General features: G+C 35.7%; 7 protein-coding genes across 17 annotated transcripts in view; 1 reads left to right on the forward strand and 6 right to left on the reverse strand.

The window, feature by feature from the left end:
- Positions 1–90: 90 nt before the first annotated feature.
- On the reverse strand, positions 91–5,223 carry LOC129567031 (uncharacterized). The gene is made up of 4 exons (XM_055443555.1): positions 4,621–5,223; positions 4,338–4,560; positions 4,211–4,235; positions 91–905 (listed from the first exon to the last, which is right to left on the reverse strand). The coding sequence occupies exons 1-4, from the start codon at positions 4,641–4,643 to the stop codon at positions 748–750; spliced, it is 429 nt and encodes a 142-aa protein (XP_055299530.1). The 5' UTR covers positions 4,644–5,223; the 3' UTR covers positions 91–747.
- LOC129566907 (general odorant-binding protein lush-like) lies at positions 1,133–3,262 on the reverse strand. Of its 2 annotated transcripts, XM_055443424.1 has the most exons (6): positions 2,805–3,262; positions 2,642–2,717; positions 2,509–2,564; positions 2,379–2,414; positions 2,199–2,313; positions 1,133–2,128 (listed from the first exon to the last, which is right to left on the reverse strand). In XM_055443424.1, exons 1-6 carry the CDS (start codon positions 2,883–2,885, stop codon positions 2,040–2,042), a joined length of 453 nt encoding a protein of 150 aa, XP_055299399.1. In that variant the 5' UTR covers positions 2,886–3,262; the 3' UTR covers positions 1,133–2,039. The 2 variants fall into 2 exon arrangements, with proteins under 2 accessions (XP_055299399.1, XP_055299313.1); XM_055443338.1 differs by having other exon boundaries at positions 1,133–2,313.
- Positions 5,224–5,489: 266 nt separating the features above from the next.
- LOC129566565 (gamma-glutamylcyclotransferase-like) lies at positions 5,490–7,772 on the reverse strand. Of its 6 annotated transcripts, none has more exons than XM_055442823.1 (7): positions 7,364–7,772; positions 7,035–7,185; positions 6,877–6,956; positions 6,590–6,802; positions 6,321–6,455; positions 5,948–6,257; positions 5,490–5,720 (listed from the first exon to the last, which is right to left on the reverse strand). In XM_055442823.1, the coding sequence occupies exons 4-7, from the start codon at positions 6,668–6,670 to the stop codon at positions 5,581–5,583; spliced, it is 666 nt and encodes a 221-aa protein (XP_055298798.1). In that variant the 5' UTR covers positions 6,671–6,802; positions 6,877–6,956; positions 7,035–7,185; positions 7,364–7,772; the 3' UTR covers positions 5,490–5,580. The 6 variants fall into 6 exon arrangements, with proteins under 6 accessions (XP_055298798.1, XP_055298708.1, XP_055298637.1 ...); XM_055442733.1 differs by having other exon boundaries at positions 6,590–6,822; XM_055442662.1 differs by having other exon boundaries at positions 6,877–7,185.
- Positions 7,773–8,889: 1,117 nt separating this feature from the next.
- Positions 8,890–10,025, reverse strand: LOC129566861 (gamma-glutamylcyclotransferase-like). The gene is made up of 3 exons (XM_055443204.1): positions 9,737–10,025; positions 9,364–9,670; positions 8,890–9,138 (listed from the first exon to the last, which is right to left on the reverse strand). The coding sequence occupies exons 1-3, from the start codon at positions 9,863–9,865 to the stop codon at positions 8,999–9,001; spliced, it is 576 nt and encodes a 191-aa protein (XP_055299179.1). The 5' UTR covers positions 9,866–10,025; the 3' UTR covers positions 8,890–8,998.
- A 234-nt stretch (positions 10,026–10,259) lies between these two features.
- Positions 10,260–11,677, forward strand: LOC129566490 (39S ribosomal protein L2, mitochondrial). Its single transcript, XM_055442537.1, has 5 exons — positions 10,260–10,483; positions 10,550–10,640; positions 10,715–10,955; positions 11,023–11,153; positions 11,286–11,677. The coding sequence occupies exons 1-5, from the start codon at positions 10,326–10,328 to the stop codon at positions 11,607–11,609; spliced, it is 945 nt and encodes a 314-aa protein (XP_055298512.1). The 5' UTR covers positions 10,260–10,325; the 3' UTR covers positions 11,610–11,677.
- On the reverse strand, positions 11,663–15,061 carry LOC129566077 (lon protease homolog, mitochondrial). The gene is made up of 5 exons (XM_055441658.1): positions 13,570–15,061; positions 13,263–13,492; positions 12,594–13,153; positions 12,367–12,532; positions 11,663–12,295 (listed from the first exon to the last, which is right to left on the reverse strand). Exons 1-5 carry the CDS (start codon positions 14,928–14,930, stop codon positions 11,766–11,768), a joined length of 2,847 nt encoding a protein of 948 aa, XP_055297633.1. The 5' UTR covers positions 14,931–15,061; the 3' UTR covers positions 11,663–11,765.
- Positions 15,062–15,319: 258 nt separating this feature from the next.
- The window catches only part of LOC129565785 (adenylate cyclase type 6), a 65,210-nt gene continuing 60,664 nt past the window's right edge, over positions 15,320–19,865 (reverse strand). For 3 of the 5 annotated variants that reach the window (XM_055441215.1, XM_055441045.1, XM_055441133.1), the window contains exons 22-28: positions 19,060–19,176; positions 18,794–18,951; positions 18,389–18,528; positions 17,880–18,159; positions 17,660–17,757; positions 17,448–17,579; positions 15,320–17,343 (exon numbers count right to left, since the gene is read on the reverse strand). In XM_055441215.1, the coding sequence (XP_055297190.1) occupies positions 16,256–17,343; positions 17,448–17,579; positions 17,660–17,757; positions 17,880–18,159; positions 18,389–18,528; positions 18,794–18,951; positions 19,060–19,176 (2,013 nt within the window). In that variant the 3' untranslated portion in view covers positions 15,320–16,255. The remainder of the gene's footprint in view (positions 17,344–17,447; positions 17,580–17,659; positions 17,758–17,879; positions 18,160–18,388; positions 18,529–18,793; positions 18,952–19,059; positions 19,177–19,865) is intronic. The other 2 variants (XM_055441399.1, XM_055441310.1) reach the window with 1 other exon arrangement.

The following is a 19,865-nucleotide window of genomic DNA, read 5'->3' on the forward strand; positions in this document are numbered from 1 at the left end:
AGCGCAATCCATATGTCACACCAAGACCGGGTGTTTCGGAAGGTATTCTTTTTTAATATTTCACCGCGATGTTCAATAAAAACGCTTCGATTCCATGCACCAATCAGTTGGATTGTTTTTCTTTATTTAGTTTCTTCAGTATAGCGGGTGTACAATATATTATTACTCTGGAAAACTGGTATATTGCCTAAAATTCAATTTCCGAATTTCAGCTTACATCATATAATAAAATGGTAAAAATTTTACAAATATTTTAAAAGACTTATTAAACCATTGATTGTTTTCACATAGATATAGGTGATTGAATGAGAAATCATAAAATTGTTCAAAGTTTCGAAGTAACAAATTTACAACAGCTAATCTGGATTGATATATTGATTGTATGTATCAATTTTTTTTTTTACTTTAGTTTCTTTCAAATAAATGTACATGTAAATGGTTTTAATAGTGAAGGGCACATTATTGAAGGGTTACGGATAAGTGTAAACATTTATTAGCTACTATCATTAAGTATTTGATCAAGTTTTGTTATTTGTTGTGCTGTGTGTCCATCTCATGAAATTGATCCAGCACAAGACAGAACATTGATTAAAAACACATTTAAATAAAATATTTTCTTTCTTTATAAATTCAAATAAATTATTTCTTTGGAGTGTGTTAGGAGATATTTGTTTGTATTTGTTTCTCCTGGTCTACAGCAAAAAATGTGTACGAAGCTCATCAAAATTTATTGTTGTATATTTTGATTTATTTGCTAACTGATTGCGATCGTGTTGATACACGGCCTGGTAGTGTAGCAGCTGTTTGAGTTGTGCAATTGCAGATTGCTTCGAACATACGTACTATAACAGTTTGAGCACGTGTCACCATTCTACCACGTTTGAAACCATTAATCAATGAGAGGGCTGAAATGAAATCACAACAACCATAAATTGAATGACCAATCAAGCAAAACGTTATCTATCTGTGTGCACATAAAACAAACTTTTCCAAATTTAAGAAGAAAAATTTCTTGCATATGGAATAAGAAAAAAATAATCTTAATTCTGAAGTCTTATTCCGTATTTAAGAAATTTTTTTTCGTAAATTTGGAAAAATCTTTTCTTAGTTTCTTATATTTTATATGGTAGACTTGAGAATTAAGACTATTTTTTTCTTATTCCATATGCAAGAAATTTTTTTTTCTTCAATTTGGAAAAGTTTGTATTGTGTGTGATGATTTCTTTTTATTGCAATAAAAAGAACCGAGAAAAAAACCTATGGAGTAGCAGAATGTTTCAGTTGATAAAATAAAGCAAATGAAATCCATTCATACGAGACGAACAGATGGTGTAATTAAAGAAAAAGGCGCTATCAAAGAGAACTCTGTGTTTTTTTTATTTCAATGTCATAACAACGCTATAAATAGATGAATACAAAGAGAAGTACGTATAAAGATGAACTGCTTCTATCATGTGGTGTTGTTTCACTTGGCCTTGAAGATTTCGCGGTGGAAAATGTGCTACGTCGCCCCTTAAAAATGGAGCAAAAAGTATCTATAATGAGAATCTAAATATCGTCCCTGTCATTCGCAGTACTGCCATTTGATTCCAAGTAAATGATATTCAAGTTTATCATATTCATTCAACCAAATGGATAGAAAAAAGAGAGAAAAAAAGCTGCGACTCATTTGCAGGCATCATTTGTTTCAATCATTTGTTGAGCTTCCGACGTTTGATGAATGATATGACAAAAAAGACAACTATAATTGCACATGTGCACGGTGAATGCTATCACACAACATTGTCATTCACCTGGATGACTCAAAATGTCTAGCAAAATGTAATTCTATGTGTCTTATCTGAAATTGCAAAATGTTTTGTTTTATTAATGGTGTCTGGTGTAATGCTATTCATTTGTTCGAACAACACAAAGTTCAAACAATTATCGAATTATCCACATAAATAGAAGAACTAAAGATTAGAGGAATTTTCTGGCTTCTGGCGTTAGTTTGTAGAAGTTATATTCATTATTGTTGCATCAATGATTTCGCTACAAATTTATGCGAATGTGAATTTGGATGGGTCCGTGTTGTAAGTGCATTTGACTGTGTAATAAATTCGATCGCAGTGGTCTTTGTACTGTTTCGCTGTAATGAAATAATTTATCGTATGAAAATGAAAAGCAACATGTGTCGAAAAATTGCTTCAACAACTCACGAACGGTACGGCAATTCTCCCATCCCTTCAATGCGAACTCCTGTAATTCCGGCGGTAGAATAACTCGAGCCTGTGTTTCCATTTTTGCATCGATGACTTCCTTTTTCCTTGACAACTTTTAATCGAAAACAAATGCTTCAGTAATTCATTTCATTCGGTAGTCACCTGAGGCATACTTACGACACCCCCCATTTCAATCACACAGTAAACGTAACACTACGTAAAAGTAGAAAGAAAAAAGAGTACGAAACAATGAATTTCTGATATTTTTTTCATGTTACCCATTTGCACAACAAAGTTTTTGTTTTACCTTCAGCGATTTGTCGTCATCTGGGAATACTCCCTTTTTCAGTGCGTCAACCGCTTCTTCAATAAAATGAAATCCACAGATGATTTTTTTTTTTAAATAAAAAGTGTTGTGATTTTCAATTTCAAAATATTACCAACGGCCGCACCGCTTTTTGGCAGACATGCATTGCGAAAAACTTCCAATGTTTTCTCAAACTGTTTCATTGTCAACTAAAATTTGTAACACATTTCGCGTTCAATCGGGGAATTGAAATGTATGTCTAACTATTTAAATTTACATAATTTTGAATCTCTTACCGCTGTGTTAGCTAAATCAATTTGCACTAATAAAATAGCCACTAGAACAAACACCAATTTTGTTACTTTGTTGTGTTCCATTTTAGGAACATTCAAATACACGATTGGACACTAGTTTGATGTTTTCACTATAAAAGACAAATCCTTTTGAAACTTCTCCCACAGAAACTCACATCATTTTATGCATACAAGAGGCATCCGCCGTTTTCTGACATTTGATGTGATAAAGGCTGTGATTGAACAGTTTTTAATTGCAATGCGAATCATTTCTTTTTAGTCATTTCACGTCAAGTAGAACATGAAAATTAACGACTTTTAGACAGCAAACGTTTGTATCTCTATTTTGAACTACCTTTCTTCGAGCACGCGAACAACAGATTTATAGCGAATTTGTCACATGTGCAAGACGAAAATTCTTCATCAAAACGCGTATGAAGAACTTTTAATTATTGAAACACAGCAATCTTATATTACTTATATAATTTGTTTCAATAAAAAAACACACATTACTGTATTAAATGTATTTTATATAATAATGTGTATTATTTGTTGAAACAAACAAAATGACGAATTATTTCTCAATAATAATCAATAAATAAATATGTTTGGATTATGAAAACTATCATTAAAACTTTTCATATTTCTCAATTATAGCATTCGAACTAATGACCATCTTGTTTTTGTTTCGCACGAAATTCGGCATGGATAAAATTGACACTGAAATAAAACAAACAGCAACACAAGCCAAATTTATCGAACTCTCACTGCAATTTGAGCTACTGAAACAGGCAAGATTTAGGAACAATCTTCGATTAGCGGGCTTGCCTAAAAGTATGCTCAACTCATGAAAATGTCGGAGCTATTGAATTTCAGCATCATACCAAGTGTTTTCAGTGCATATCCAGACAAAAACCAATCGTCCCGCATCTTATCATTTGGAAACTGTGCGCACAAACTAGAACTGCAAAACGCACTGAAACAATGCCAAACATTATTGGTTGAAGATGTTTTTTCAGTCATCAGATCAAACTTGCACATCTACGCGAGCAAGCTAAGGATAAAAACAACTGTTCTCAGCCTTGACTCAGATTGGGCGAATAATGTTCAAAGTCACCGTGAATCACCCAGCTGTCGTCGTTGGTATCGAAGAGTTGAGTTCAACTCATTCCCGAATCAATTAAAAGAAATTAAATAAATCAATAAACTCAAGAACGGATGAAAAAACTTCGACCTGGTGTCAAACTTGATAAAAAAAAATTGAGAATAAATAACAAGAAAAAGAAGAAAATTTATACACGAAAATTGCTTAGCAAAACTATACGATTTTAAACTAATAACTGTTTGTCATAACTAGTTGGTTGAAACATTTTTTTCCAATCAGAAAAAAAACAGAATATAAGTATTACCTTTACCGTTTTTCTTCATCTCAGTCTGTGAAAAGAAAGAAATACCCGATACATGAGTTGAATTTCATACAATATGAATTAAATCCATTAAAATCCTTTGTACAAAAGCTGCACACTAGTACGGTACCTTATTTTTCTGTTCGAGTCTTGCGTCTGCTTCGATTTGTGCTTTTTTAAGGATGTCATCAATGAATGCCGTCATTTCATCCATATTTTGTGGATCTTCTTGGAATTCGGCTATTCGCACATTCAATGGAATATGATTTGGGCTCGACAAATCTAAACTCATTTGGCGTATACGAAGGTGAGCATCCATTTCAATGGGATTTACATCCAATTCAAATTTTGTTCTGGCAAATGCAGAAAATCGATTATTAACGTAATAAATAAATAATTCCACTTTGACTTACTTTTTTCCTGCTTTCTCCTCCATTTTGGGTGTTTTATTTAACTTGATGGCCCTTTTTTTACCTGAAAATTCTGCGATAAACGCTCTTCCAAACGTAGAGTTCGTTCAAGTTAATGAAAATTCAATTGAGAAAGTCCACTTTTATAAAATCAACAAGCTTTTTTTCTCTCTGTTACGTTCAGGTACAAGGCAGCTCTTGTGCAGCTTATTTGTGCGTCTGTTTGAAAGAGCAGTGGATTTATCGATATTTTATTATATGCTGTGAGCTTTAGGCTCGTTCGATTTTGCCATAAATAGATTTACTGCCTGATAAGTATGTGGATGTATGTGAGTTGATTTCGAAAATAAACAACGAGTAAAACGAAGCACGAGCGAAAAAAAGTTCTGCGTTTCGATGAAATTCAATGAGAATGTTTCGCTCGTTTCACACTGTAACGCAATCAAATGGAAGTAATGTAAAGATCTGGATAAAACTGAACAAAAGCTCAAGCGATGGAATGTCACATCAGTTTTTGGTCATATGTATGCGTGTCGACTAATACTCGTACCTCAATTGTGAAGCTTGATTTTGGCAACGCATAGCAAATTTCTCTATATTGCGAATCAGTGTGTGCGAGTGTGTGCCTCAACAGTGGAGGAGAACGTTACACATTTTCCACAACATTGTTGTGCTCGCAGAGAAATGTCATGCGCAATTGATGCTGTGTTTACTACATTACACACTGATTTGAACAACAACAACAATAACAACAACAAAGTATCGTGCTTTGTACGTGCAACAATGAGAGCACAATGTGCACTGCACATTGAACGACCTCAAACTGCCGGTGCAAATAAAATTACATGAATTTTCAAAGAAAATAGACTTCATTTAATAGACGTGATTTTGAATTTATTGTGGTTTTATTTGGAATATTTCATTTACATGCACTTTAGGTGCAGTGAAAAACGATGAACAACATTATTGATTCTTTCCAAACAACTCTTCTAGCAATTTAGCCGATGCAAGTCTACCGTTGTGAACGATGCGTTTCAAGAAACCGAGATATTCCTCTGGCAATTGGTTCTCCTCAGCACCGAGCATAATAACATCTATATAGGCTGAAAAAAATTGAAAAGTATTGATAAAAACCGCTCGATATTCCATGAAGTGTGTATGTTTTTTATGACTGTCTCGACAAAAAACAAACACTACTAAAATATTGGCCTTCACGAGTATTCGGTGCCATCAAAAATTCAGGCTTAAATAATTCAATTGCCTTTATTGCCTTTATGGGTTGCTCATGTTTTGTAACTTGTTCTTTGTTTTGTAGTCAATGGATACTCACTTTTCGATGGTTTTCTTTCAAGTGGAATGGTTGGATCGCTCAAATTGACTGCATTAGTCGGTTGCTCGGTCAATTGATACGAACGGCATGTCAATACCTCTTCATCGGATGTCACGATTTCTTTGGTGATTGGCACATATCGCTTACTATTGACACCTTCTTGAGCATCTAACGATGGCAAATGCTTTAAATCAATTTCATACACAGCACCCCATACCGTGTAATTCTCATCTTCAACTACTGTTGCCCGTGATCCATTCCAAACAGGGCTTGGCTCACCCACAGGTTGATAAAAATCTAAACGATAGCCCTGGAAAAATTTATTGCATATGTTTGAGACTTTTCTCTTTCCTAATTTGCCAATTCATTTTACTTTTAGTTGGGCGCTCCCTTTGCGAACAGCTGACGGGTTTCGCATATGAATTCGTTTCGTCCACATGTTACTACCGTATGCAAAATACAGAAATTTTGAACGATTACTTGAAACGTATTCTTCAGGCATGACGAACTAATAGAAAATAAAAGGCAAACCTAATTAATTTCCTAAGAATTATTCGAACATCTGCAGAGTATTTCCCGATTTAAATGTCTGTCGAACGTTTGTTGAGTTTATGACGATTTTATGAATTTTATATCACCCACCGCTGCGTTAGCTACATCAATTCGCACTATTAGAATAACCACCAAAACAAATAAACATTTCGTTAAAATGTTTCGCTCCATTTTAGTCACACGTTTAATGAATTTTCAATAGAATGAGTAGTCGCTGCAGCTTTTAATTTATGGATGATCCACGTTTTTGGCACCAAAATGGAAAGACAGTGTTGAATGTGAAAAAGAAAGCTAGACTATCATCTGTTGAAGGAATATAGCAACTGGAAGTTATTATGAATCTAATCTACTGATATACACCTTTTCAATTCGCTTACAAAAATAGAGCTGATAAAAATTGTGAAACGATAATGCTAACATCGCACATCAAACACACACTGTCCATTCTGTACAGATTCTATTGAAGTAAAACCAAATTCCTATCACGTAATTTTGATGAAATATACAGATTTGTGAGAAATCGCGGATTCGCTACCGTAACGTTGTCAAATTAACCTCTTCTCAAATCATATGATTGAAGTTATTAGCCTAACACATCGCACTTATTATCAGTTTTGTTATTGAGCCGAGATATTCCTCCGGCAATTGGTTCTCCTCAGCACCGTGCAAAATGACATCCATGTAGGCTGAAATAAAATTGAAAAAATATTGATAAACTGCCTCGACAACAAACAAACACTACTAAAATTGTTCTTCACGAGTATTATGTGCCATTGAAAATTCAGGCTTAAATAATTCAATTGCCTTTATGGGTTGCTCATGTTTTGTAACTTGTTCTGTGTTCTGTAGTCAATGGATATTCACTTTTCGATGGTTTTCTTTTGAGCGGAATGGTTGGATTGCTTAAATTGACCTTAGTCGGTAACTCGGTCAGTTGATACGATCGACATGTCAATACCCCTTCATCGGGTGTCACAACTTCTTTGGTATTTGCTATATATCCCAGCACAAATTGCTTACACTTCTCAACAGCAAAAAACACCTCAAGAGAAGAAGACTCTTTTTCATGGTTTTTGGGGCCGCTGAATCCGAATTTGGCCTTGGTTTGGCTCTAGCAGCTCTAGTTTTTGAGATATAGCACAGGTGCGATTTTAGCATATTCAAGGTACTGTTGTCTCAGCGGCCTCAAAAACCATGAAAAAGAGTCTTCTCCTCTTGGGGGAATTTTTTTTCTCGAAATTTGTTGAGTAGTGTTATTTTCGACACCTTCTTGAACGTCTAACGATTGCAAATGATTTAAATCAATTTCATACACAGCACCCCATACCGTGTGATCCTTATCTTCGATTACTGTTGCCCATACTTCATTCCAAAAAGGGTTAGGTTCGTCTACCGGTTGATAAAAATCTAAACGATAGCCCTGGAATTTTTTTGAATATTTTCTTCACTCGAATTTACCAATTCATTTTCATTGTTTACTTTTAGTTGAGCGCTCCCTCTACGAACAGCTGATTGGTTTTGCATATGTATTCTTTTCGTCCACATGTTGCTACCGTATGCAAAATACAGAAATGTTGAATTTGTTGTTTCATTGCTTGGAACGTATCCTTCAGGCATGGTGAACTAACACAAAATAAAAGGCGAACCTAATTAATTTCCTAAGAATTATTTGAATTTATTCGATTGATTTATTCGAATATCTGCAAAGTATTTCCCGATTTAAATGTCTGTCGAACGTTTGTTGAGTTTATGACGATTTTATGAATTTTATATCACTTACCGTTGCGTTAGTTACATCAATTCGCACTATCAGAATGACCACCGAAACAAATAAACATTTTGTTATATTGTTTCGCTCCATTTTAGTCACACATTTAATCAATTTCTAATAAAATGAGTACTCACTGCAGCTTTCAATTTATGGATGATCTTTGTTTTCGGCACCAAAATGGAAAGACAGTGTTGAATGTGAAAAAAGGAACTAGACTATCATTTGCTAAAGGAATATAGCAACTGGAATTTATTATAGGCTATAGTCGGTTCAATCACATGTTACGAAATAGAGTCACGTTGATATTTGAAAAACATCACAACAAACGTTGACATTTTGATCAAGATAAGAAACTTCTAGAATATTTAAATGGAGTTTCATTCACCATATCAACGTCGTTTTTTGAAGAAAATCATTGAACTTTCTTTTACAAAAATACATTGATGAAACGTATTGAATGGGAATTTATCGACGATCCATATTGAATTTAAATTGTCAAAATTACTCTTTCTCCGATCATATGATTGAACGTAAGTTATTAGCATCAATACTTCGTACTTATTATCAGTTTTCCTATTGCACAACCGTAATGTGTGACCCAGTGAAATGATATGACTTATTTTTAGAAAATAAACTTTATTTTAAAGATGTGGTCGACAATGTCGACTCGACATTGAATTTATTTACAAAATATGCTTTTTGGCAGCGGCAAAAATCATGAACATATATTAATGATTTTCTCCAAACAATTTGGTTATCAATTCAGGGTGTGCATCTTTATCGTTGTGAACAATGTTTTTCAAGAAACATTGATATTTCTCTGGCAATTGGCTCTCTTCAGCACCACGGCAAATGACATCCAAATAGGCTGAAAAAAGTAAAATTGAAAAAGAGATTGATAAAAATCGGTCGATAAATTGAGGATTAAATCGATGTTTTTCAAAACCGTTTCTATGACAAACAAAAACAGTAGCAAAACCTTCACATTTATTCTGACCTATCGAAAATTCAGGCTTTAATTATTCAACTACATACGAAGGTTTTATTTTGTACAATGTTTTTGTTTAAGTCATTAGACTGAATGGATACTCACATTTCGATGGTTTTCTTTCGAATGGAATAGTTGCATCGCTCAATTTGATTGGATTAGTTGGTGCCTCGGTCATTTGATACAAACGACATTCCAATACTTCACCATCGGGTGTGACAACTTCTTTGATGAGTGGCACATATTTATCAATGTGAACACCTTCCTGAGCATCCAACGATGCCAAATGCATTAAATCAATCTCATAGACAGCACCCCAGATCGTGTGATTCTCATCTTCAATTACCGTGGCCGATGATCCATTCCAAATGGTCGGTTCACCAAACGGCTGATAAAAATCTAAACGGTAACCCTGAAACGAAAAAATCCACATTTTTTAATCTTTTCTCCCGCAAAATTGTCCAATTTCACTGTTTACTTTTAATTGAGCGATGCCTTTGCGAACAGCTGATGAGTTTTGCAAATGTATGCGTTTCGTCCACAAATTACTACCGTATGCAAAATACAGAAATGTTGAACGAGAACTTGGAACGTATTCTTCAGGCATGATGAACACCAACCTAAGCCTAATATCTTATTTAATTTTGCAGCACACTTGAAATAACTCTGCTACAATTGATTCAATTAGATAAATGAATCGATTTAGCGATCTGGAACAGATGATAAACAGTTAAATGTCAATGCTGATATCTCTCATCCTGTCATAATCATATGACTCGAGGAAAATTAATTTCGATATAAAGATTGCTCAAATAATTTATGAATTTTTGAATCAAACAAGATAATTTAGTGTTTATCAAATTAGGTTTTATTCATAATTTCAACATATAGGTGTAAATATCCTCTAAAAAATATAACAATAAGCATATGATTGCGTTTATCAACGACCCCTATTGAAAAAATGCCTGTCTCTTATGTAACATTTGAACATTGACTTTGACGTTTGTTGGCTGTCACATTGGTGGAACTGTGTAAATGGCTAACTGAGTTCAAATTTAGCCTGCAGAATGAACTCGCTGCGTGAATTGTTTGTGAATTTGTCGCTTGGAAAGCAATTGCTTTCGACAAAGAATCAATTGCCGATAACTAGTTTGGAACGTTTTTACAAGTATAAGCCACATGACAAGCCAACACCAAAACCAGGCGGTGGTAAACAATTTCGACGGTAGGTTGTCGTCAATTTATCGAATATAGGTTATGTGAATTGAATAATTTCTCGTCAATTCTGTAGATTGGTGCACTATCCTGAGAATAAAAAGTATACAGTGAAGCCATTGGATGTAACGCATTTGGCAGGTCGTGACCCAGAAACAGGTCGTGTGGTAAGTTTTTATTCATTTTCAAGAAATTCTCTTCTGGAATGGAACAAATGAAAACATTGAAGTTTGGTTGTTAGGCTGCAAAAGGTATTGGCGGTGGAGTAAAACACAAATTTCATTGGGTGAAATATGATCGTGATGGTCCGGAAGAAGGACCCGCGCAAGAGGAGAGAGTAATCGATGTCATGTTTGATGGGCATCGATCGGCCAATATTGCACTTGTTGGTAACAAAGATAACCTACGATACATTATTGCAACCGAAAATATGAAAGTCGGCGATATCATCAAAACATCACGCGCAATCCCACGTAATCCAGGTAAGAACTTTTTAATACGAATCAGTTTGTAAGCTAGAAAAGCTATTTTTTATTGTCTGGTTTTCAGTTCGAGCAAATGAGGGAGACGCATATCCATTGGGTGCGCTGCCAATTGGCACAAAAGTGCATTGTATTGAACAAACGCCCGGTTTCCCGTATCATAAAATCAGAGCGGCCGGTACATATGGAACGATTCTTGTAAGTTTCCGTTTTATTTATCCAAAATAGGGAGTTGAAAAAAATATTTCATTGATGATGGAAATTAAGGGAATTCCCTTCAACTCTTCTGCAACTCTTTTCGATTAATCTCCTTATCTTTCATAATCACAGCGTAAATTCGAAGGACATGTCGTCATCTTGGATACCCGAAAGCATGAATTGGCTTTCAGCGAAACGTGTATGGCAACTGTGGGTCGTGTATCAAACATTGGACACCAGGATGTCAAACTTGGTTCTCATCAGAAAAACCGTGAGCTCGGAAATCGGCCACGTTCGGGGTTGTGGCAACGAAAAACTGGCCGATTCGGTCGCAAAATCCGACCACTACCACCAATGCGTTTTGTATCTGGTTTGCCAGCTGCTGCCCCGGAAAAATTAGTCCTAACAATGACTCCTCACCCAGAGCCGGTTCCAATTTATGGAAACTCCTTTTAAATAAAACTGTTATAATATATGTTTAGAAATTGAATGAAGAAGAAAAAAACACATTTTTCAAACGAACATTTACTTTCTGTATTAAATTCAACAATATTTTTTTTATATTTTCATTGAAATTTACACGCTAACCTCGGCCGCTAATTGTGAACTAGACTAAAATACAATATTGTAAACGTCGGAATATTCTTTAACAAAATGCACTTCTAAATCTTTAGTTATGTATTCCGGCAACTCGGTGTAATCTTTACGATTCTCTTCGGGTAAAATTACGCAATTGACACCGACTCGTTTTGCTGCGATGATTTTCTCTTTAATACCACCGACTGGCAAAACTTTTCCGGTCAGCGATACTTCTCCAGTCATTGCGATATTCTGTCGAATTGCCTTATTCATAGCTAATGAAGCTAATGCTGACACAATGGTTATGCCTGCACTTGGTCCGTCTTTTTTCGTTGCGCCTTCGGGGACGTGCAAGTGAATGTGCGATGTTTCCAAGAATGTATTTGATGGATCGATTTGATTCATGAAGTTTCTAGCCACGGTCAATGCAATTTGAGACGATTCTTTCATAACATCTCCCAAATGACCAGTCACTGTAAGTGAACCGTTTGCTTTCTTTTTATCGTCCATTGACTCCGTATTGACTTTTCGCTTCGCAGTTTCGATGAACAGCGTTGAACCTCCTGTGAATTCCATTTTTTTACAAAATCAATTAGAAATCATTTTCCGAATTTGAATGAAATGAGAAACATACCCATTGCCGTCCAAGCCAAGCCCATAACAACGCCAGGCGGTGTTATGTCGTAGATTCGATCGTGTGTGAATATCGGTTTGCCAACAAAATCGTTGATGTTTTCTGATGTTATCGTCAGTGTGTCCGCTTCTTTTTTCACAATTTTATAAGCAGCCTTGCGAATAATCTAAAAATTCACCGAACAATAAATTTATTTCATATCTTCTGATTTAATCTTGGGATTTTACCTTCTCAACGTGCTTTTGCAAGTTACGAACACCAGACTCACGGCAGTAACTTTTGATTAGCGACCAAAGGGCGTTGTCTTCAATTTGAACTTGTTCCTCCTTTATGCCGCTCTCCTGTCGAGCCACTGGAATCAAATATTGCTTTGCAATGGCGATCTTCTCTTCACCCACGTAACCAGACATTTCGATGAGTTCCATCCGATCACGAAGCGGATCGGGAATTGTCTCGAGTACATTGGCCGTGCAAATGAATAGAACTTTTGACAAATCGACTGGCACATCCAAAAAGTGGTCAAGAAAATTAGCATTTTGCTCCGGGTCTAGTAATTCAAGAAGTGCTGAACTTGGATCCCCTTGATGTGTACGATAGCCAATTTTATCGATTTCATCGATTAAAACCAATGGATTCTCCGTTTTTGTTTTCTTAAGACACTGAATCAATTTGCCCGGCATTGATCCGATGTAGGTGCGTCGATGTCCCTTAATTTCAGCCACATCATTCATACCGCCCACACTGAATCGGAAATACTCGCGATTCAATGCTCTTGCAATAGATTTGGCTGGAAGAAATGACATTTTCGATTAGAGTTGGTCAAAGTCATGGTAAATAAATCACGTTTGAAATAAAAAAAAAAACGTTTCGAATTAGAACATTCTTCATGGCCTTACCTATGCTAGTTTTTCCCACTCCAGGTGGTCCGTAGAAACACAAAATTTTTCCCTGTGTGGTTCCTCTCAATTGGCTCACGGCAATAAACTCTAAAATTCTCTTTTTAATTAATTCCATGCCGTAGTGATCGTCATCTAAAATCTTTTCAGCGGTTTCAAGATCCAAATTTTCTTCACTTCGGATGCCCCACGGTAAGCAGGTTAACCACTCTAAGTAGTTCCGGGTCACACTATAGAAGAGAATTATTTTAATTGTTTACTCATGCAATTTCATTTTGTTATTTTTATATTTTTCTATCAAACTCACGTAAATTCCGTGCTGTTATTGTCCAAAAAGCCAAGTTTTTGCAATTCTTCATCTAACACGGTTCGGACCGCCTGAGGCACAACTTTCCCTTCCAACAATTTCTGATATTTCTCAGCCAATGCATCTTTGTCATCCTTCTCCAAGCCCAACTCACGTTTGATTGCTTTCAATTGTTCACGAAGCATAAAAACTCGATGCTGCTCTCTGATTTTCGTTTCAACATCTTGACCGATTTTTTGTTGCAATTCCAAAAGCTGTTTCTCTTTAATCAAAAGGTGCAGAGCTGCTTTCATTCTATTGAACACATTTTTTTCTCCCATAATCTCTTGCAGTTCATCGGCCTTGGACGATGTTATCGAAGCGGCAAGATCGGCCAAATACGATGGATTGTCATTTACTCTCAAATTGTTGCCCAACAATTGCTGCAAATTTTCGCGTATCAATGAATTCGACATTATAATATCACGAATGGTTTTCACAATTTCCATAGTGATTGCTTTGTATTCGGCTGAATTCAAGTCCGGTTGTTCTTCGTCAAGATTCTTAACTTGCACCATCAGCACATTTGACTCGGCATTACGTAGAATACTTTGAATTTCTTGCAGTTGCTTGCGACTCTTTTTGTCCGGCGATGGATTTGCTACACGTTCATGCTTCAATTGTTTCTCGATTTGAATACGACGATGAGCCGTAGCGACAAATTGCAATTTATTTTCCGTTCGATTGATTTCGGTGATTTTTACAAACGTTCCAACGGGATAGCATTCGTTTAAGTCTTTAACTTCCGATACGTTGCTGGTGATCTGATGACTCTTTCGCACAAAAACACCGGCGTACGGTTGTCGCATGCTCAGTTTCCATTCGAGCAATTTGATTAGTTTTGGATCGGTGACCTCGAACACTTTCATAAACTTCGGGAAAACGGGATAGGATGTTGCAATCATTGGAACGCGTGGGAAATAATCGGGAACCGTGTTTGTTGATGGTACACCATTTGTATCTTCTGTAGCCTCTGTTTCGTTCTCCTCTTCGGAATACACTTCGAATACATCGTCTTCGTGCATATGGTCGTCATCATCTCCCGCTGATGCTGGATTATTATTGGAACTTTTTGGCGGTTTTTGGCTGCTATAATTTCGCCACGAATAATTGCAACCGATGGCTGGTGTATAAAATTGCCGATCACTGAATGCAATGATTCCCGCCGTTGCACTATTATGAAATTCATTTTGAGGAATTGAGGTTAGGTTTTGCGATGATAATCGCGATGAATAGCACAAATTTCGATTAAATGAATTGATTCGCACATTTTTTACCGTTAATTGCCGAAGCATCAACGGCAGAGCACATATTCGACTCATTTTTATCGACAATTTCAATTTGAGCGGAACAAAAACGTCGAGAACACGGCCAACCTTCTGGTCAACGAAACTTCTTGAATCTTTTTTGTATATACAATTTGTGCACTGACATTTCGATGACACATTCTGATAACTCACATGTCAAGCAAACATTCCAAGAGTCCGTTCGATCGGTGTGAATGAGTGAACGCACTCATACACTGGAATTTCCAATTGAACGTTTTCAATTTGGATTTGAAACAACCGAAGTGCTTGTAACGAACTTATCTCCTTGCCACAGACATACTTTGTTTTACATTGAGTCAGATTTCCTCCAAAAAGTATCTTATGGTCTAGTTAGCTTCGAAAAAATCCGCAAAGAAAAAGAATTTGAATGAAAAATATTTCGATTGCCATTGAGTTCAAAATTTTTGTTTTATTTTTGCACATTTATTAAATACAATCTTCTTGAATCTATTTTTGTATTTGTTCCACGTAGTGTATATGTACATCAATAATTCTCATTCATTGATTCTTTGCTTTCAGAGCCTTATCTATGTATAATATAAATAAACATTTATTAGTTGGGCATTAAATTGCACATAGATTGTACTAATTTGATTATATAAATGTCACAATTAAACGACTCGTTTATTTTCATTCATATTTCATTTAGAAGGAATTCAAGTTGAACGAAAAATGGATTGGCAACTACTACAAAAACCAAATCAGTACTCATTTTTGTAGAATTTTCAATATTCCAATCAAAAGTGGCAAAGATGAAGTGAAAAATAAACCGTCTTCATTCAAATCCATACCTTAAATCTTAGCTCGTCTTAACCTCACTGAATTTAGGAACAATGACTGAACAATAAAATAGTTTCTTAATTGAATGTTACGCAAGAAAATGTCATCTCATTGTGAGAAAATTATTAAATTGTCATAAGTTCATTTTCTTTAAACATAAAAACATATCAATAAGAACGCAAAACAATGTATATAATTATATATTTCTTTGAAATAGACCTATTGAATAAATTGTCTACAATTTTTTTTGTTGTATCACACTTAAAAGCAATGTTCAAAAAAAAATAATTCGGTAAATTAGTTTTAGGCGCATTTTTTGAGAGTTTTTTAAAATCTAAATATAATAATGTGGTGCTGAAATGTCGAAGGCGAAAAGTGAATTTATTTTAAAATATATTCAATTGAAATCGAAATAAGTTGAGTTTGATTTTATATCAATGTGTTTTTTTTTTCATTCATCAGCATAAGCAACCGAAAACTTAAAACCAAAACTGAATTATTTTCAAGTTTTTCATTATTGTTGTTGTTGAGAAATTTGACTAGAGAAAAATGGAACCATTTTGATTATGAGTTGATATTAGGTGTAAGCTTTTGCTGTTTGGAATTTTGGTTTTTTGATTGGTTTGGTCCGATTTCGTACCAACTGGATACCAGGATTTGGACAATTTCATTAGACTACCGTCTCGAAATCGGATTTTTTTCGTAATATTCTTAATTAGACCATCTTCAGATGATGCAGTTTCTTTTGGTGGCATTGGTGATGGCATTTTTTCGCATTCATCCTTAATTGTGGTGCTTGGCATCGAATTAATGCCGTCACCATTGCAATTCGTTCTATTTACGAAATGTTCGTTCGCTGTTTGTGTTTGAATCGAATCATTGCTACAAATCGAAGTGGCCGTATCCGAACTTTCAATGCTAATTTTGGTGATTGCTTGTTGATGTTGTTGTTGCGTTGTTATTTGCGTCTTTGTTGTGCTTATGTCCGACAGATTGATGTCATTTTTCAAAAGTTTCTCTAAACTTTCGATGGAATCTTTGAGGATTGCTTGAGGTAACGGCCTGAATCCTTTGAGATATGTATCGGGGCTAATAACATTCGCCGGCGATGAATTTGATTGATTGTTGTTGTCTAGCAACTTGGTTCGTTCATTGATCATCGCATCGTCCGGCAAATCGAGACTACCACCCATTGAGTGCTCGGACGCCAAACTTTTATTCGTCAACGATGAAAAAATATTGTGCTGTCGGCATAGTGATTTACGCTTTTGTGTTAGACGAGCACTCTCTTCATTTATCTGATCGTCTACTTCGTACACTTCATAATCTTCACTGGTTGCAGTCACTTTGCTACTTTGATGCGTTAGCTGCTCATCGTCGGGTGCATTTTTTCGTTGCAAAATGTATGTTATCATCGAACCCTTTCCCTTGACATTGATTTTACCGCGACATTTCAGCTTATAACCTCTTGGCTCTAAAATGTTGTACACATCTTGGGTCACTTGAATATGGTCCAAAACACCGGTCGAATCCATTCGACTGGCAACGTTTACGCTATTGCCCCAGATATCATATTGCGGCTTCCTTGCCCCAATAACTCCAGCGACTACCGGTCCAACATTTATTCCTTTTTGAAAAAGAAAAACGAAAAAAAGAGGTAACCGAAGGAACAGTCGAAAGAAAATTCCTTTTGGCAACACTTTGACAAACATTGTCGCGTATCCAACTCACCGATTCTCATGCGAAAATTGTTGAACGAATGCTCGTTAACTTCTTCAATTTTGTTGAAAAGTTGCATGGCATAATCGGCCATGGCGGTAACATGACGAAAATCCACTAAATCGCACGTGCTCTCCGTTGGACCTATAATTGGTTGCGTTTGGCTTCAGTTTAAATTCAGTTCAGAAAATTAATTAAAAAAGTTAAATAACAAAAGGGTTTACCACTCGATTTGTTTAAGTAATTATGAGGGCAAATTTTCAAATGACACATTGACATCGCCATATATGTGGCGCCCGTTGATTTTATTTTTTCGATGTCACTACGGAACAGAGAAAAAGGAAAGAAAGAAGAAAAATCCACAGGAGTTTAATTCCAATCATCGTTGAAACAGCTAACCGACCAAACGTATGTAACGTAAACAAAATGTAGGATTTCTTTTACCTAAAGCGCTTTTCACTCAGTAATTCATCGAAATCAGCGATTATTTCATTAAGCAATCGTAAACATTCGACCCCCTCATTGTTTGCCTCTAGTTCGACGTAGAATTCGGAGAAATTCGGTATCGATGCGAACATGATGCAAGCACTTTCACATTGTTCGTGATACAAATCCTCGATATTCTTTTCGCGACTCAAAAAGTGTTCCGCCACATGAACAGGTAGTATATTTTCAAGTAGTTTTCTATTGTATGCTTGTAAGTGCTCCATCTCCTCTTTTTCTTCTGTGTTGATTGATTTGCGAGCGGGAGAAAAAAAGAAATCGAATAGAGAGAGAGAGAGAGAAGGAGAAAAAAGCGTTGCGAAAAAACGGCACCAAATAACGATTTGCCACATCCGGCGAATGAAAATGAATGAAATTGTGAATGAATGGATGCGCATGGATTTAAGTGCCGAGTTTTTTTTATACATATACATATACTTTTGTGTATTTGGAGCTATTTTCAATTTTACCTGTTGCTTGTAATTTCCATATAAAATCCAATCGATAAGTGGCTTCCGTTTGGTGACTGTGGAATATCAGCGCACACACAAAAATAAATACAAAAACCGCGTCGGTTGTATATGCAATAACTTGTTCCTTCCAGTTATATCTACACATGTTTTTTTCCACGAACCAAAGAAGAAAAAAAATGTGAAAAGAAAAAAGGAGAGAACCACCGTCAAAAACAGCAATGATTTTAATGTAGGCTTAGAAAGATGAAAAAGAAAATACCGTAAACTATGTGCTCACGGGTTGTGAAAAAAAATCACAAAAAATATATACTAAAAAAATATATAAAATAATGTTGCGCAATGTAGATGTTATACAGAGAAAAAAATAAAGTTGTTGGCATTCACAAAAGGCCAGAATCATACCTCTCATGATTGAACATATCCAAATGGATGCTTTGTACTGTTGCAACCGTGAAGAAAATGACGCACAGCGAAATCACAAGGGTTATTTTTAGCAGAATTTTCAATACTTGATGGACTACACAATTCATCATCGACAACAATGTCAGCAGTAGAAATGTCTGTGTGCGTTTAAACGAATAAAAAAATCGAAAAATCCGTGATTCAAATTATTCCAGTCGTATTACCTTTTATCATTATCATGGTTATTACGTGCGGCCTATACTTACATTTACGGCGAAATCATAATCACATTTCGCATTCATATTGGATACCAAATCATCTGGCTGCATAATCGATGTATCGTTTAGATCACACTTTTCCTGTGTAATAAAAAATGACTCTGACTTTTTTTGGGGAGGTTGTGGGGTGGTCGGTGTTTTTGTATCGACGTCACGATACACGACACAGCCAAATAGAGCGATGAATGAGGTATGCATGGAACGAATACAACAATGGATGTACACATAAAAAAAAGGGTAAGTTAGTATTTGGTGGAGCGAAAGGGTGTGCGGTAGAAAGAGAGAGAGTTATATATGATGCGGTTGAAATGAAAATGAGACTTTCGTCGCTCAATACACAGATACGAAACAAAAATAAAGCAATCCATTAAAATGGAACATAGAAAAGAAATCCGTGAGAATGAAACATAGCATGTGCCGTTTTAAGTATTTCGCTTTGCGGTGTTCCGTTTTGATAGATTTTTTGTCTGCAGTGTCGTTATGAAGTGTGTTTCATTTCAATTGATTCCCGAGCTATTGATGACGTCACTCGCATTTTTCACATGATGCAAATTAAGTGATAAGGAGCCCGAATTTCGATGTGGCGATAACACCAATGGATTGGGCAAAAAAAATACTATATGAGAATCGAAAAAAAAAATTAAATTTTTTTTCGATTTTTGCCTGTTTCAGATCGTCTACATGGGAAGTTTGTATGAAAACCTCGGAGCGCCGGTGTTTTGCCCGTATTGTTATACACATCAACAAAGCAGTCTCCTTCACCATAGAAAAGTAGTGCGCAGTAAGAAAACAAG

Source organism: Sitodiplosis mosellana, unplaced genomic scaffold (assembly GCF_009176505.1).
Source record: "Sitodiplosis mosellana isolate CC-2019 unplaced genomic scaffold, AAFC_SMos_1.0 Smas_scaffold_1, whole genome shotgun sequence".
In the NCBI taxonomy this organism is placed as follows: domain Eukaryota; kingdom Metazoa; phylum Arthropoda; class Insecta; order Diptera; family Cecidomyiidae; genus Sitodiplosis; species Sitodiplosis mosellana.

Coding starts and splice junctions, on each gene's coding strand:
- LOC129566861 (XM_055443204.1), bottom strand. CDS start 9,865: ATGCCTGAAGAATACGTTCCAAGTTCTCGTTCAACATTTCTGTATTTT. Junction 9,671..9,736: donor AAGGCATCGCTCAATTAAAA/GTAAACAGTGAA, acceptor TTTTCGTTTCAG/GGTTACCGTTTAGATTTTTA. Junction 9,139..9,363: donor CGAAAGAAAACCATCGAAAT/GTGAGTATCCAT, acceptor TACTTTTTTCAG/CCTATTTGGATGTCATTTGC.
- LOC129566565 (XM_055442823.1), bottom strand. CDS start 6,670: ATGGAGCGAAACATTTTAACGAAATGTTTATTTGTTTTGGTGGTTATT. Junction 6,456..6,589: donor TTGATGTAGCTAACGCAGCG/GTGGGTGATATA, acceptor ATTTTCTATTAG/TTCGTCATGCCTGAAGAATA. Junction 5,721..5,947: donor TGAAAGAAAACCATCGAAAA/GTGAGTATCCAT, acceptor AATTTTTTTCAG/CCTATATAGATGTTATTATG.
- LOC129566077 (XM_055441658.1), bottom strand. CDS start 14,930: ATGAGTCGAATATGTGCTCTGCCGTTGATGCTTCGGCAATTAACGGTA. Junction 13,493..13,569: donor AATAACAGCACGGAATTTAC/GTGAGTTTGATA, acceptor TCTCTTCTATAG/TGTGACCCGGAACTACTTAG. Junction 13,154..13,262: donor AGTGGGAAAAACTAGCATAG/GTAAGGCCATGA, acceptor CATTTCTTCCAG/CCAAATCTATTGCAAGAGCA.
- LOC129566907 (XM_055443338.1), bottom strand. CDS start 2,885: ATGGAACACAACAAAGTAACAAAATTGGTGTTTGTTCTAGTGGCTATT. Junction 2,565..2,641: donor AAAAAGCGGTGCGGCCGTTG/GTAATATTTTGA, acceptor ATTTTATTGAAG/AAGCGGTTGACGCACTGAAA. Junction 2,314..2,378: donor TGATTGAAATGGGGGGTGTC/GTAAGTATGCCT, acceptor TTCGATTAAAAG/TTGTCAAGGAAAAAGGAAGT.
- LOC129567031 (XM_055443555.1), bottom strand. CDS start 4,643: ATGGAGGAGAAAGCAGGAAAAAA. Junction 4,561..4,620: donor GAGGAGAAAGCAGGAAAAAA/GTAAGTCAAAGT, acceptor TGCATTTGCCAG/AACAAAATTTGAATTGGATG. Junction 906..4,210: donor GATGAAGAAAAACGGTAAAG/GTAATACTTATA, acceptor ATTTCATTTCAG/CCCTCTCATTGATTAATGGT.
- LOC129566490 (XM_055442537.1), top strand. CDS start 10,326: ATGAACTCGCTGCGTGAATTGTTTGTGAATTTGTCGCTTGGAAAGCAA. Junction 10,484..10,549: donor GGTGGTAAACAATTTCGACG/GTAGGTTGTCGT, acceptor TCAATTCTGTAG/ATTGGTGCACTATCCTGAGA. Junction 10,641..10,714: donor ACCCAGAAACAGGTCGTGTG/GTAAGTTTTTAT, acceptor TTTGGTTGTTAG/GCTGCAAAAGGTATTGGCGG.